Here is a 12097-nt window from a genome sequence, read left to right on the forward strand (position 1 = left end):
GTTTCTTCCTAAGAGTACAATAAGGCCTATCTTTGTCTATACAGCCTAAATACTCCCAGGAGTGAATCCTTCACACAAATCATATTAAATATGGTGATAGTTTTGCTCTGAATATCAGAATAAAGAATGAGCTTAGGAAATTGCTTCAGTTCATCAAAAATGAAGTGCAGTTCATGGTGAAGGAAGCCTAAGTGGGGACAAAACACAGATACTCAAGAGTTGGAAGGGACCTTAGAGATCACAAAGTTCAAACTTTTCCCATGCATGAATCTAGTTGTTGGCCCATCTCTAAAAGGTAACAAACAAGTAAGATATTTCAACTTTCAAATCTAGTCACTTAATAAAACTTGATTGAGCATTTACTAATGTGCCGGGCACTGTTCTAGGCTCATGGGACGTATCAGTGGACAAAAGGATCCCTGCTCTTGTGGAACTGAAATTCTAGTGGGGGAAGGCAGACAATAAACAATAAGCAAAGTCATTATATAATATGTTAGAGAGTGAAAAATGCTATGGAAAAGAGTAGATCAAGGCGGGTGGGAGTGGTTGGGCAGCGTGCATGTGTGTCTGCGGAGTTTTAAATCAGGTGGTCATGGTCCTCTCATTGAGAAGGTGAAACTTAAGCACAGACTTGGAGGAGGTGAGGGACTTAGCTAGTTGGATGTCAGGTGGAAAGCGGTCCAGGCAGAGGAAACAGCCAGAGCAAATGACCTAAGGCAAGCCTGAGAAACTTTTCTGATTCCTTTAATGGGAGGTTCTTCACTGTGAGTCCAACAAACATTTTGGATGAAATTCAGGGAAACATTTATTTCAGTTATGAATGTAGGCAACACATTCTGTTCCTACCTCATGCCTGCTATACGTGTCCTGATGTTTGACTCTGTAAGTCATGGAACCATATGAGGTTTCAACCAACCTAATATAGTAGGGCCTCAGTATTCCTCCATATATTTGTATATAAAACGTTTAAAGTAAACTGGACCAATACAACAAACAGAATCGTAATTGGTTTAGAGTCAAAGATCAGGACAGATATAGAAGAAGGCGTGTTGTAGGAACAGAAGGGAACTTGATAGAAACCCGTGAGAAAATAGCCCTGGGTCTAATCCCACAACCTGTTGTAACCCAGTTGCATTTGTCATTCTCACTTATGACTAATGAACTAGCCTCCACGACTGGAAACATTAAGAACTTATTCTGGTATGATGTCACCTCTACAAAGGAGCATCTCAGCTGTCCAAATGGTAGAAAGCTGAGTCAGGGTTATAGCCCTTGCATTTTCAGTAATTACTTATATTACAAAAATTCCAGGGGCCGGCCCCATGGCTTAGCGATTAAGTGCACACGCTCCGCTACTGGCGGCCCGGGTTCGGATCCCGGGCTTGCATCACCTGTCCAGCCATGCTGAGGTGGCGTCCCACATACAGCAACTAGAAGGATGTGCAACTATGACATACAACTATCTACTGGGGCTTTGGGGAGAAAAAAGGGGGAAAAAAAAAAGGAGGAGGATTGGCAATAGATGTTAGCTCAGGGCCAGTCTTCCTCAGCAAAAAGAGGATTGGCATGGATGTCAGCTCAGGGCTGATCTTTCTCACACACACACACACACAAAAGCCCAAATGTAGCCAGATCATTGATAATTAATTTTGTTTCAAAAAATGCATTTCTGGGGCCTCCCGGTGGTGCAGCGGTTAAGTGCACACGCTCCGCTTCGGTGGCCCAGGATTCGCAGGTTCAGATCCCAGGCGTGCACCAACACACCGCTTGTCAAGCCATGCTGTGGCAAGTGTGCCATATAAAGTAGAAGATGGGCACAGATGTTAGCCCAGGGCCAATCTTCCTCAGCAAAAAAGAGGAGGACTGGCATCAGATGTTAGCTCAGGGCTGATCTTCCTCACACACACACACAAAAAACGCATTTCTGATATCTAGAATTTGTAACATACAGAATTTCCCATTACCACAGATATAATAAAAGGATTAGGATCCTATTTTTTTTTTTTTTTGCATGATCTGTTCCTTCTCTTGGTTAGGTTATAAAATATTTTTGGCATTCTGATATAGTCGTTCTTTCTAGATTTTTTTTCATTTATTCCATATGTAAAAAAATAATCCAATAAAAGGAAAGACAATGACATTGTCTTTCCAGTTTATTCAGAAAGAAACCCTAAAATACAGTGATATGTTAGGGCATAATGAGTCAAATCTGGACAGTAATTAGTAAAATCATCTGCATGAAAATAAACTTGGAGGTTTGTAAAGAGGGTTAGTCTTATTAATTACAATTTAAATACTGGGGAGGAAATAATTTTTCAATACTAGTTTCAATCAATAACCACATTATTGGATATCAGATGGTGAATTTGCAAAACAAAAAGTCTTTTGGAAAATAGAACATCACACCAAAATTGTCAATTCATAAAGGAAAAGATTCAAAGATTTGACTCATAACAATTTGAAACTTCTATACTACAAAAGGTATCATAAACAGACAGGTTCAAATATACATGATAAATTAAATACATAAATTTGCAGTGTACCTCCCAAAAGATATATATATATATATATTTTTTTTAATTGATGTTTTAATGGTTTCTAACATTGTGAAATTTTGGGTTGTACATTTTTGTTTGTCCATCACCACATATATGACTCCCTTCACCCCTTGTGCCCAGCCCCCACCCCCACTGCCCAGGTAACCACAGTCCAGTTTTCTCTGTCCATGTGTTGGTTTATATTCCACATATGAGTGAGATCATACAGTGTTTGTCTTTCTCTTTCTGGCTTATTTCACTTAACATAATACGCTCCAGGCCCATCCATGTTGTTGCAAATGGGACGATTTTGTCTTTTTTTATGGCTGAGTAGTATTCCATTGTATATATATACCACATTTTCTTAATCCAATCGTCAGTCGAGGGACACTTAGGTTGCTTCCACTTCTTGGCTATGGTGAATAATGCTGCAATGAACATAGGGGTGCATAAGCCTCTTTGGATTGTTGATTTCAGGTGCATTGGATAGATTCCCAGTAGTGGGATGGCTGGATCATAGGGCATCTCTATTTTTAATTCTTTGAGGAATCTCCATACCGTTTTCCATAGAGGCTGCACCAATTTGCATTCCCACCAGCTGTGTATGAGGGTTCCTGTTTCTCCACAACCTCTCCAACATTTGTTGTTTTTTGTCTTGGTGATTATAGCCATTCTAATGGGCGTGAGGTGGTATCTTAGTGTTGTTTTGATTTGCATTTCCCTGATGATTAGTGATGTTGAGCATCTTTTCATGTGCCTATTGGCCATCTGTATATCTTCCTTGGAGAAGTGTCTGTTCATTTCCTCTGCCCATTTTTTGATTGGGTTGTTTGTTTTTTTGTTGTTCAATTGTGTGAGTTCTTTATATATTATGGAGATCAACCCCTTGTCAGATGTATGTTTTGCAAATATTCTCTCCCAGCTGGTTGGTTGTTTGTTCATCTTGATTCTGGTTTCATTTGTCTTATAAAAGCTCTTTAATCTGATAAAGTCCCACTTGTTTATTTTTTCTTTAGTTTCCCTAGTCTGGGTAGGCATGTCATCCGAAAAGATTCCTTTAAAACCAATGTCAAATAGTGTGTTGCCTATATTTTCTTCTCTGAGTTTTATAGTTTCAGGTCTCACCTTCAGGTCTTTGATCCATTTTGAGTTAATTTTTGTGAATGGCAATAGCAGATGGTCCACTTTCATTCTTTTGCATGTGGCTGTCCAGTTTTCCCAACACCATTTATTGAAGAGACTTTCCTTTCTCCATTGCATGTTCTTAGCACCTTTGTCGAAAATTAGCTGTCCGTATATGTGTGGTTTTATTTCTGGGCTTTCAATTCTGTTCCATTGATCTGTGTCTGTTTTTGTACCAGTACCATGCTGTTTTGATTACTATTGCTTTGTAGTATGTTTTGAAGTCAGGAATTGTGATGCCTCCTGCTTTGTTCTTTTTCTTTAGGATTTCTTTAGCTATTCGGGGTCTTTTGTTGCCCCGTATAAATTTTAGTATTCTTTTTTCTATTTCTGTGAAGAATGTCATTGGGATTCTGATTGGGATTGCATTGAATCTGTAGATTGCTTTAGGTAATATAGACATTTTAACTATGTTTATTCTTCCAATCCACGTGCATGGGATATCTTTCCATTTCTTTATGTCATCGTGGATTTCCCTCAATAATGTCTTGTAGTTCTCATTGTATAGGTCCTTCACCTCCTTGGTAAGATTTATTCCTAGGTATTTTATTCTTTTTGATGCAATTGTAAATGGTATTATCTTTTTGAGCTCTCTTTCTGTTAGTTCATTATTAGCATTATATATATATATTTTTAATTTTATTTATTTTTTCCCCCAAAGCCCCAGTAGATAGTTGTTATGTCATAGTTGCACATCCTTCTAGCTGCTGCATGTGGGACGCGGCCCCAGCATGCCCGGAGAAGTGGTGTGTCGGTGTGCGCCCAGGATCCGAACCCCGGCCGCCAGCAGCAGAGTGCACGCACCCAACCGCTGAGCCATGGCGCCGGCCCAAGATATATATTTTTAACAAAGAGTTACTATATATCATTAAGTAAACCAATAAAAGAATGAGCAAAGTATATAAAGACAATTCATAGAACAAATAAAAATTGCCAATAAGCATAAGATATTCACTCTGATAATCTAGGAATGCATCCTATATACATATTTGCACATTCAAAGATTTATCTTTAAAAATGTTCACTGCAGCATTAACAACAAAATATCATATACAATATTAAATAAAATACGATATGCTACTATGCAGCCATTAAGAATAATTAGATTTCAAATACTGACAAGGAAAGTATAGTATAATCTCACTTTTGTTAACACACACACTTATAGATACAAAACGTTAACAAAAAATTCTTAGTTACATGTATTTGCTCAGGAAAAAGGCATACCAAACTGTGAACAATGATTTTCTACGAAAGTTGTGATTATAAAGAATTTTTGCCTTATATTATTGTTTTGTTTGAATTTATAAACAAATATGTATTACATTTATAATCAGCAACAAAATAAAAAATTTCCATTTTGGGTAAGAAAAAAAGAGATTTGGGATTAGAAAATTATCAGGTGAAAAAATAAATTTCTATACTGCATGTAGAAAAATGGCGAGGGCTTCCTTTATGGGTTTTCTTCAAATTTATGGCTTTGTTATTCCTTCTGCTTACAATTTAAAAAGTAAACATTCTAAACAAAGAAAAATGAAGTCTCTCATTTTACTCTTTAAATGATTATTAAAGGATATAATTTAATTTCAAATGAAAATGTACTAGAAGTTGGATCTAATGCATAGGCATTTAACATCAGCCTAGTAGAAGGGCATGGGATATGAATTTTACAGAGAGGCTGTTTTCTAAATTATAAAATCCACACCAAGGACAGATGACAAAGACATGCTCCATAACTATATGAATAGGCAGGGAGGTCTTTGCTTAATCTAATCTTACAGCCTCATTCTACTTCCCCCCCGAAATGCAATTATTTTCTTAGCAGACAAAAGAAAAAAAAAGACATATCCTTTTCTTTAGACAGCTGTCACATTTTTTTCCTTCCACTCCAGTATTCCAATATAAACATTCTAGCTCGATTGCTAGTGATTTACAAAACATGCTTGTTCAGAGACTTCTAATTTTGTTAAGAATATAGAAATGGCTCTGTAATTAAGAACTATTTATGAACACTTTAACAAAATAATTTAATCCTAAACATTCCCCCCCCCCCAAAGCCCCAGTAGATAGTTGTATGTCATAGCTGCACATCCCTCCAGTTGCTGTATGTGGGATGCTGCCTCAGCATGGCCGGAGAAGCGATGCGTCGGTGCGTGCCCGGGATCCGAACCCCGGCCACCAGCAGCAGAGCGTGTGCACTTAACCACCAAGCCACAGGGCCAGCCCAATCCTAAACATTTTAAAGTGAATTTATACCATTAAATCAAATGAATATACTAAGTTGAAGGAAAAAGAATTTTCCTAACTGCTGAAGAAAAACACAGGTTGTGTGCACACATTGGGTTCTTGGGAACTGAGTCATGGCTTACAAGCCACTTGGGTATTCAAAATTGTTACAACACCCTTGTTGGTTTTGCCTGCTAATGATAATCTACAAAGTATGAGACAGAAGAGCAACACGATTCCAGCAGAGAACTTGAAGAATACAACCAAGTAGGAGGAAGCCTCTTGTTGGTAGAAAGTAGACCGTATTTTTGACCATTTAAAGAAATGCAACCTTTTGAAAAAAGAAATCAGTCATTTGGTATTTTAGTAAAGACAGAGACCTCTTTCCACTTATCTGCTCGAGGAGATGACAGCTGGCCTTATTTTAGCAACCTGTATTACAATTCACATTCCTTTTAACCCACAGCAAAGATTAGAAACCAGTCCCCACCCCTGCTCCAAGTCCATCCTGAATTACAAGTGTTTAGTTATGACCTCACCTACCCACACCTGGAGACCTGTCCCAACACGGACAAGTCCCAACAACAAATTGTTCCTCCACCCAGCGTTCTCTTCATCATACTCAAATACAGCAGAGAATAAATTTTAAAAATGGGGCACCTTCTTAAGGAAACTACTTCCCCCTTTTCTAGGCTCCCTTCTATAAAGTGTCTCCTCTCTTCAACTTATTCTGAATTCTGCTTTAGGATTTCTTTTCCTAAAATACCACTTGGATGAGGTCACTCCTCACTGAAAGATCTTTAGCAGATCCTTTTCCTTACTAAAATTCAAACCCCATAGCAAAGCAATCAAGAGCTCTTAGCATAAAGGAACAAACAACCCTTTTTAAAGTCTTTTTTTCTACCATCCATTTCTTGAGTGTTCCTGCTTGTTTTACTCATGGTATTTCCTGTACGTTTCAGTGTTCATTTTGTCTATGGAAATCCTCCTACCTACTCTTTAAGGATTAGCTCCAAATTTCTCTTTCCAGAAATCTTCAACTATCTTTCAAATGAATGCTTAAACCACTGGCTCTGTGAATTTGAAGCTAGCCCTCCCTAGGTGCTTCTCCCATCACCCCAAAATGGCCCAGGGACCTTGCCCTCTTCACAAGGCCTCTTAGTGAATCTCATACCTAAGATGGAACCATCCATCTTCTCCCACTAGTGTGTAAGCTCCTTAAAGTCTAACATTTTCTTCTTCTAACGCCTCAAAACACGTAGAACGACTTAACACAAGTGTGCCCTCAATATGTAATTGAATAAATCAAGAAATGGGAGCCAACTTTTTGAGAAACCAGTGCTTTTATAGAGCTTTTGACAGGGAGGCAGTACAGTGGTTAAGAGCATGGATATGGGGGTCAGAGCACTCGGATTTAGGTTCACTAGGTTATTTACCAGGCACGTGTCTTAGGCATTTCCTCTAAAAAATGACGTTAACAAAACCTACCTAACATGGTGACTGTGAAAATGGGGTAATGCACAAAAATACCTTAACATGATGCCTGTGGCACCTGCTAAGGAGATAACTTTTAGATATCTCTGGTGTTCAAAGAAGTCTCTACTGATGCAAGCCTTAAAGAGGCATGTAAGCTACCCCTATGATTTAGGGAACAGGCAAGTCTTTACCTGAAGACTGAGGTGAAGACTGGCCACGCAAGAACCACTTCTTGGATGTTGACAAGTCCCTTTAGCCTGTCACTGCCGCTTAAGTTTCCTTATGTTATATATACATAATGTGGTGATAACATATTTATCCGACAGAAATATTGAGTAAGATAATGTAAAAGCACTATGCAAATTACTATAAAGGATTACTTGTATTATGTACTTCAACTCAGAGAAAAAAGCCAAAAGTACTTAACATTTTATTCAATTTCTAGCATGTTCTGTGAGGGCCCTGAAAATAAATTTTTAATATAACTTTCCTTCTCTATTGTTTATAGGACAGTAAATTTGGTTACTCAGGTTCTCAAAAAGAAAATGAAATCCGGAATGGTTGTATTTTGCTCCCTCTGCTGGCCTGAGAGCAGGATAACACTACCTGAGACTAACAGTTCAAGATCATCTAAATGTTTATTTTCATGGACGTGACTATAAAGATGTTATGGCATTCCAGAAAAAGACAAAAACAGTAGTTTCAGCTCTATCTTATATATCTGACAAAAGTAATTTGTTTATGTCTACTTTTTATTTTTAACTATTAATTATCTCTGGGTTCAAATCTAGAAAATTATTTTTGTACAAAGGCTAGCTGCCCTCCATTTTTTTCAAAATAACTATTTTAAAAGATTCTGCTGTTTTTCATATTTAAGGCTGAAATCCACGGAAAACATCCAAACTTGCAATTTCTTGTATTTCCTTTGCTACCACCAATTTTTGCAACCAGAGAGTCTACTTCCAAACTTAAAAGGTTGTATATACTAATTTGACTGTGAATCACTATTTTGTATTCAAAGTCTTAGATTATATATATGAAAACTAATTTATTAAACCTTTGTACCCAAAGATGAACCACCTGTATAGCAAGCTTATATGAAGAATGAAGTTACAAAAAAAGTAAAAGTATTATTAAAATTGATGCATGTAAATCACTTACAAAAATACCCCAAATGGGATAAAGCTGCTCCACCCTGATTTTTCTGATTTGGTTGTCGAAGGTAACATAGGAATTTAAAACGGTTAGATTTTTTTCTTTTAAAAAGTGATATATTAAACTTATATACAGGATAATTAGCAAAATGTAGAAAGGGAAACCAACGTACAAAAGACGGATAAAAACCATCACTCCTGACGGACATTCACAATCCAAAAATAGTTTAAACCTTAACAAGCTATCTCTAAACCAGCTGATACTTACACTCCCCCCGCCAAGTTTTTATCAGCGAGAATAAAATAGAGTAAACCAGCAAATCCAGTCTTTCCATTTCTTTAAAATAGGCCTGACTCTAGGTCACAAATAAGCCCTGGACAGATTTTTAAATGTGGGAGGAACAAATAGGAAAACAATTCTATCTGTCCACTTAGTTAGTACTAATTAACAGAACACAAAGTTATAGATAATTAAATAGCTCTTGGTGCTATGTTAAGCAGTTATTCAGAAGCCTTTTTGTTTTTTTGCTGGTTTCGGGGTGAGTTCTTTAACAAGTTTCTTATCCTGAGGTACATTCCAGTAGATTCTGCCATATTCTCAAATTCAAATGGCGTTATTCCGGTTGCAAACTTGCTCATGTCAGGTATAGGACTATGAATTTTAGTGGCTGTTGAAGGACTGGTGTTCACATGAAGGAGCTTCTGGCTGCCTCCATTCCTAATGTCACAGTTTGACACAACACTGCCATTATCAAGAAGAGCACCTTGCGAGTCTACCTGAGTAGACTCTTTCTTTTCCTTCTGACAAAGCAACGTAGCCTCAGAATCTGGACTCGAGGGATGTTCAACTTCTGATTTCTTTGTACAAGTATCTGGGACCTCAGGCTCATCTGACATCTGTTTTTCAGACGTTTTTCCCTCTGGGAGAGGGAGGTCTAGTTCGTTTGGACAAGGTGAGGAGGCAACCGAATTCCCAGTTAAAGGTGTGTCAACAGGAATATCAGAATCACTGTTTACGCTCTCGGCCTGCTCGAGGGCTGCCCATATCCTCCTCTGCTGTTCTTCAAGTTCTTCCAGAGTCAGTGCATCCTCATCCACAGCTGCAGATGCTGTTCTGGTCTGGGGTGAGTCACTGGGAGTCAGTGGCGGGGTGCCCTTGGGGAGCGGAGGGGTGAAGATGGGTGGAGGAGTTCCCCGTGGTAGTGGGGGAGGAGTGCCAGGGGGCAATGGTGGCTGAAACTGAAATGCTTCACTGCTTAGAGAACCATGCGGGACCTCTGCATCTGAAATAAGAAAGATACGATACTTGAAGTTGTCACAGCATTTGGTTTTACTAACGTTGATTATTTGAACTCGGATGTATCCAGATTCAATGGCCAAAAATAACTGGCTCGAGAGGGGAAAACTCTGTGGATCCTCAGATACATGACCATCACCTAAATGTCCTCAATCCACCTGAAAAGAATCTCTGCAGGAGAGGTGTAGGATCTTCTGGCACCAGGAACTTTACCCAAACCCCTTGGGAAATCCATTTCCATGCTGTGTACATCATTTTAGAGTGGGGAGATATTAACAATGGCATGGAGATACAGAGTAATTTCTGGATAGTCCACTGTAACTGAAGATTGGCGTTTGTGTAAGAACACAGTAGGACACTGGGCTGGAAATACAGGCTCGGTGGAAAGTGAATGGGTGGAAGGCTGCAGGCTGAAGCTGAGGAGATAAGCCAGGAATACACCCTGGCTTATTTCCCAATTCTGTACCTTTAGTCTAGACTGCTTGCCTGAGCTGTGGTTTCATGTAGCTAACTGGTCACTGGTCATCACCACATATATGTCCCACAGATACAACAGATCTGACCTGTCCAAAACAAAGGATCTTTTCCTTAAACCTAGACTCTTCTCCTATTTGCTATTCTTACTAATGGCACCACCAGTGGTATATGGTTGAAGTCTCCCAAACTGAAACCTGCTCGTCATCTGATAGTCTTCCCTTTCCTTCTGCCCTACCCCAAGTCCTTGGCTCTCTGGGGCCCACTCTTCCCTATAGACTGTCACAGCCACTATGTTATTTCTGGCCCACTACTGTTTGCCAGGAATATTAGAGTCATCCCTGCCTCTGGACTCATTTTCCTAATATCCATCTTCCAAACTATTTTTCTAAAACACAAATCTGGTCCTATTAATATTCCCACCTTGTTAGAAAACCTTTAGTGCCTTCCCATCACCTATAGGATGAAGTCTGATCTCCTCTATGCCTCATAAGGCCCTCTATGACCAAGCATTTGCCTTCTTCCATCATGTCATTTCTTTTTTTTTTAAAGATTTTATTTTTTTCCCCCCAAAGCCCCAGTAGATTGTTGTACGTCATAGCTGCACATCCATCTAGTTGCTGTATGTGGGACGTGGCCTCAGCATGGCCGGAGAAGTGGTGTGTCAGTGCACGCCCGGGATCCGAACCCAGGCTGCCAGCAGCGGAGTGTGCGCACTTAACCGCTAAGCTACGGGGCCGGCCCACCACCATGTCATTTCTTAATGCCTGGTTTAAACTCCAGCTGTCACTCTGTTGGCGGCACAATGTGCTGTGATGTTTCATGCTTCTGCATTTGCATTTCCCACTGCCTCAAATGCCATAACCCTGCTCATCTAGCTGGTAAATCGCTGACTCATTCCTCAAGATGCAGCTAAATGTCCTTCTTGGTAAAGGTCTATGACTCTATCCAGTACAGCTGCTCAGTTTCTCCTTTGTGTCACCATTATAGTCTGTAACCAGCTCTGTAGCAGCAATATGTAATACTATGCTCTATATGTATCACCACAGGCCACATCTATATCAAAATGATGTTTATACATCTGCAATCCCTAGGTGACAGAGAGTGGTAACTAAGGGCAGCAGTTGTGTCTTACTAATCTCTCTGTCCTCAGGGTCTAGTGGAGAGGTCTGAAACATAGTAAACATGTTTTAAAAATTTGGAAAATTAAACTGAATAACATGGAATCTTGAAAGTTTACGTAAAGCCAGTCTGAACTTTACTGTTCAATAAATAGGACAATAAGGCAACAAGATCTGTAAGGAGATAAACGTACTGTCACTTAGTATTTTAAGAAATTAACTCACTCTGAAGAGCAAAGGATGGATAAAAGAGCTGGAAGGAAGGATGCAAAAAAAAAAAAAAAAAGTCAGTTATAAGGGCACCAACAGGGATCAGGTAAGAGAGAAAAGCCTGAACTAAGAGGCAATTTACTGAGATACTGTTAGAATTTTGGTAATTGGCTAGAAACAAAGGCCAAGATAAGGGTGGATGGAGTTTCTCAGCCTAGGTAATTACAAGAACACTGGTACTATTAACTATAACCAAGAGCACACATGAGGAGGAAGAGGGGCAGGGGGCAGGGAGAAGAGAACACCAAGGTGGTAAATTAGTTCTTTAACAATTTATGTATACAATGCTTTTAAACCATATCCAAACTGTTTAACCCAAGTTTCATTTGCACAAAACATCACAATATTATTAACATAAGA

The 12097-nt window shown here is 39.1% G+C and overlaps 1 protein-coding gene across 2 annotated transcripts in view; it reads right to left on the minus strand.

The window, feature by feature from the left end:
* Positions 1–7838: 7838 nt before the first annotated feature.
* ZCCHC8 (zinc finger CCHC-type containing 8) overlaps positions 7839–12097 on the minus strand; it is a 28393-nt gene continuing 24134 nt past the window's right edge. For both annotated transcript variants that reach the window (XM_087423361.1, XM_087423362.1), the window contains one exon: positions 7839–9858. In XM_087423361.1, coding sequence (XP_087279487.1) covers positions 9077–9858 — 782 coding nt within the window. In that variant the 3' untranslated portion in view covers positions 7839–9076. The remainder of the gene's footprint in view (positions 9859–12097) is intronic.

The sequence above is a fragment of the Ceratotherium simum genome, chromosome 35, assembly GCF_057802395.1.
Source record: "Ceratotherium simum simum isolate JZ-2026a chromosome 35, ASM5780239v1, whole genome shotgun sequence".
NCBI lineage: Eukaryota > Metazoa > Chordata > Mammalia > Perissodactyla > Rhinocerotidae > Ceratotherium > Ceratotherium simum.